Genomic DNA, 2,500 nt, shown 5'->3' with positions numbered 1-2,500 from the left:
CTGATGTATATGTACATGGGCTCGAACGCCTCTCACCCCGACGCCGGCTCCAGACGTGTGTGTGTGTGTGTGAGATCTGTACACACACCTGATGTATATGTACATGGGCTCGAACGCCTCTCACCCTGACGCTGGCTCCAGATGTGTGTGTGTGTGTGTGAGATCTGTACACACACCTGATGTATATGTACATGGGCTCGAACGCCTCTCGCCCTGACGCCGGCTCCAGGCACCCGGACCCTTTCCCCCGCAGGAACACTTTGGCCCCGGTCTCTGCCTGAATGTGCTGAAGATACGAGCAGCCCGGACCCTCCACACACTCCTTCACACTGAAGCCGTGCAGCGCCTGATCCAGGCCCACAAACACCTTATCCTGCACATAGTGCATCTGAACACACACACACACACACACACACACACACACACACACACACACACACACACACACGGGTTAGTCTCAATCCTGTGTGTGTTGAATGAGGAAAACACTAAGACTAGCGGTGTTGACAGCAGTTCTTGAAACACGTCTTCATCTTCCACTGTTATTCCTTCAGTTATTCTGGAGGTTCCGACATGGTCACATGTTGCTGAATGTGCAAAGTGACAGGAATGAATATATTTTAAAAGCAGACCTTGTGCAAGAGACATTCAAAGTAGAAACATAAGAATCCGAACTCAAGCACAGCTGCAGTTTCATAACTCGCAGGATCCCTGCTGTATTTCACACTTTTTAACACTTAAATCATTAACGCTCAGGGCCTTCTCATACAGGGCCGGGTTCGTTCGAACTTTAACGATTCAAATTCTGCTCATCCATTCTGATTCTTAGCAATTCCTAATTTCGATTTCAATAAGGTAAAAAGAAAACCGTAGATATCGTTCACAATTAGTCTTATTGCAAAACATGTAATTGTAGCTGAATATCATAAACAAAAATCAACAGGATAAAAACACTCACACAAGGAACGTTTGCCTGTGGCTTTTTAATTTTATAACAATTTTATAACTTGAGGTCAGGAAGCGGGTACTTGTATTAGATAGAGATTCGAGCTGTTATTAAGAGAAGTTCTGAACGTGCTGTGAGTGTGAAACACACGTCTGATGTGACCGCACATGTACTCACTCCTCCTGTATAGTGTGGTTTGTGTGCAGCAGAGGGGATTGTGGGTAAAGTGCTGGATCCGGGCTGCTGGTACACCGTGACCGTCGCTCCGCTGTAGGTCGAGTTGGTGGCGGCCTTCACTACACCGTTAGTGATGATCTCCTTAATCCTGTTAACGGCCTCTACACACACACACACACACACACAGAATGATGTTAAACACACACACACACACACACACACGTGATGAAGCTCCTCCATCAGTGTTGTCACTCACTGTCCACTAAGTCTCGGGTCTGGCCCTGCACATGCAGATACAGCGGACGGTCACTGTGGAGAGATCAACACACATGCGTTAGAATTTAATGCAATTACTGAATATTTATTGCAATCCAATCCAGAGTTCATACAGACGCTGTAAAATTTAATTCCAGGACTTTTAGCACTACTTTATTAGTTTTCAAGGACTACAATCAGAGATCTCACTTATCAAACACTATCTTTATTATCTTTCAAATTCAAAAAAATGTAAATAGATAAAAGAAAATAAACTAATAAAACAAAATGGTACCAATAAAGAGCAGCACAAGCAGTTGCCACTGAAAGGATAATATGACAAAGATATCGCTTTCCTTATTGAAACTGACTGAACTGATCAGGATGTGCATGTGATGCGTCTCACCTGGGCAGTGCTTTGCTCTTCTCCTCCGAGGACATGTAGCGCCCCCTGGTGGACACAGCAGCACCACTCACTCTGCTGATCTGTGGAGAACATCAGGACTGAGCGGAGGACAGAACACACACACACACACACACACACACACACACACACAGGCCTGATCCGGCTCTCACCTCGTCTTGAGTCTGTCCACGGGTCAGCAGATTTCGGCAGGTCAGCGGGACGTCATTAATCTCCACTTCCGCCACCACCAGATCATCCTTCAGTTTACTCCCAGCGACACCTGAAACCTACAGGTGATCATCAGTGTGTGTGTCCTCCTCACACACACACACACACACACACACAGGTGATCATCAGTGTGTGTGTCCTCCTCACACACACACACACACACACACACAGGTGATCATCAGTGTGTGTGTCCTCCTCACACACACACACACACACACACACACACACACACACTGGTGATCATCAGTGTGTGTGTCCTCCTCACACACACACACACACTGGTGATCATCAGTGTGTGTGTCCTCCTCTCACACACACACACACACACACACACACACACACACACACAGGTGATCATCAGTGTGTGTTTCCTCCTTACACTTTCCTCCTCACACACACACACACACACACACACACAGGTGATCATCAGTGTGTGTGTCCTCCTCACACACACACACACACACACACACAGGTGATCATCAGTGTGT

General features: G+C 46.8%; 1 protein-coding gene across 5 annotated transcripts in view; it reads right to left on the bottom strand.

Annotated features, from left to right (window-relative positions):
- The window catches only part of khdc4 (KH domain containing 4, pre-mRNA splicing factor), a 16,781-nt gene that overhangs the window by 9,836 nt on the left and 4,445 nt on the right, over nt 1-2,500 (bottom strand). For all 5 annotated transcript variants that reach the window (XR_014625030.1, XR_014625031.1, XM_084385526.1 and 2 more), the window contains exons 3-7: nt 1,955-2,071; nt 1,785-1,864; nt 1,380-1,432; nt 1,124-1,284; nt 177-388 (exon numbers count right to left, since the gene is read on the bottom strand). Coding sequence is in view for 3 of the 5 variants with exons in the window: in XM_084385526.1 (XP_084241652.1) it covers nt 177-388; nt 1,124-1,284; nt 1,380-1,432; nt 1,785-1,864; nt 1,955-2,071 (623 nt within the window). In the remaining 2 variants the exon portion in view is untranslated. The remainder of the gene's footprint in view (nt 1-176; nt 389-1,123; nt 1,285-1,379; nt 1,433-1,784; nt 1,865-1,954; nt 2,072-2,500) is intronic.

The sequence above is a fragment of the Rutilus rutilus genome (genome assembly GCF_951802725.1).
Source record: "Rutilus rutilus genome assembly, chromosome: 17".
Lineage (NCBI taxonomy): Eukaryota > Metazoa > Chordata > Actinopteri > Cypriniformes > Leuciscidae > Rutilus > Rutilus rutilus.
The sequence above is the reverse complement of the archived record's forward strand: the minus strand, read 5'-3'. Positions and strand labels throughout refer to the sequence as shown.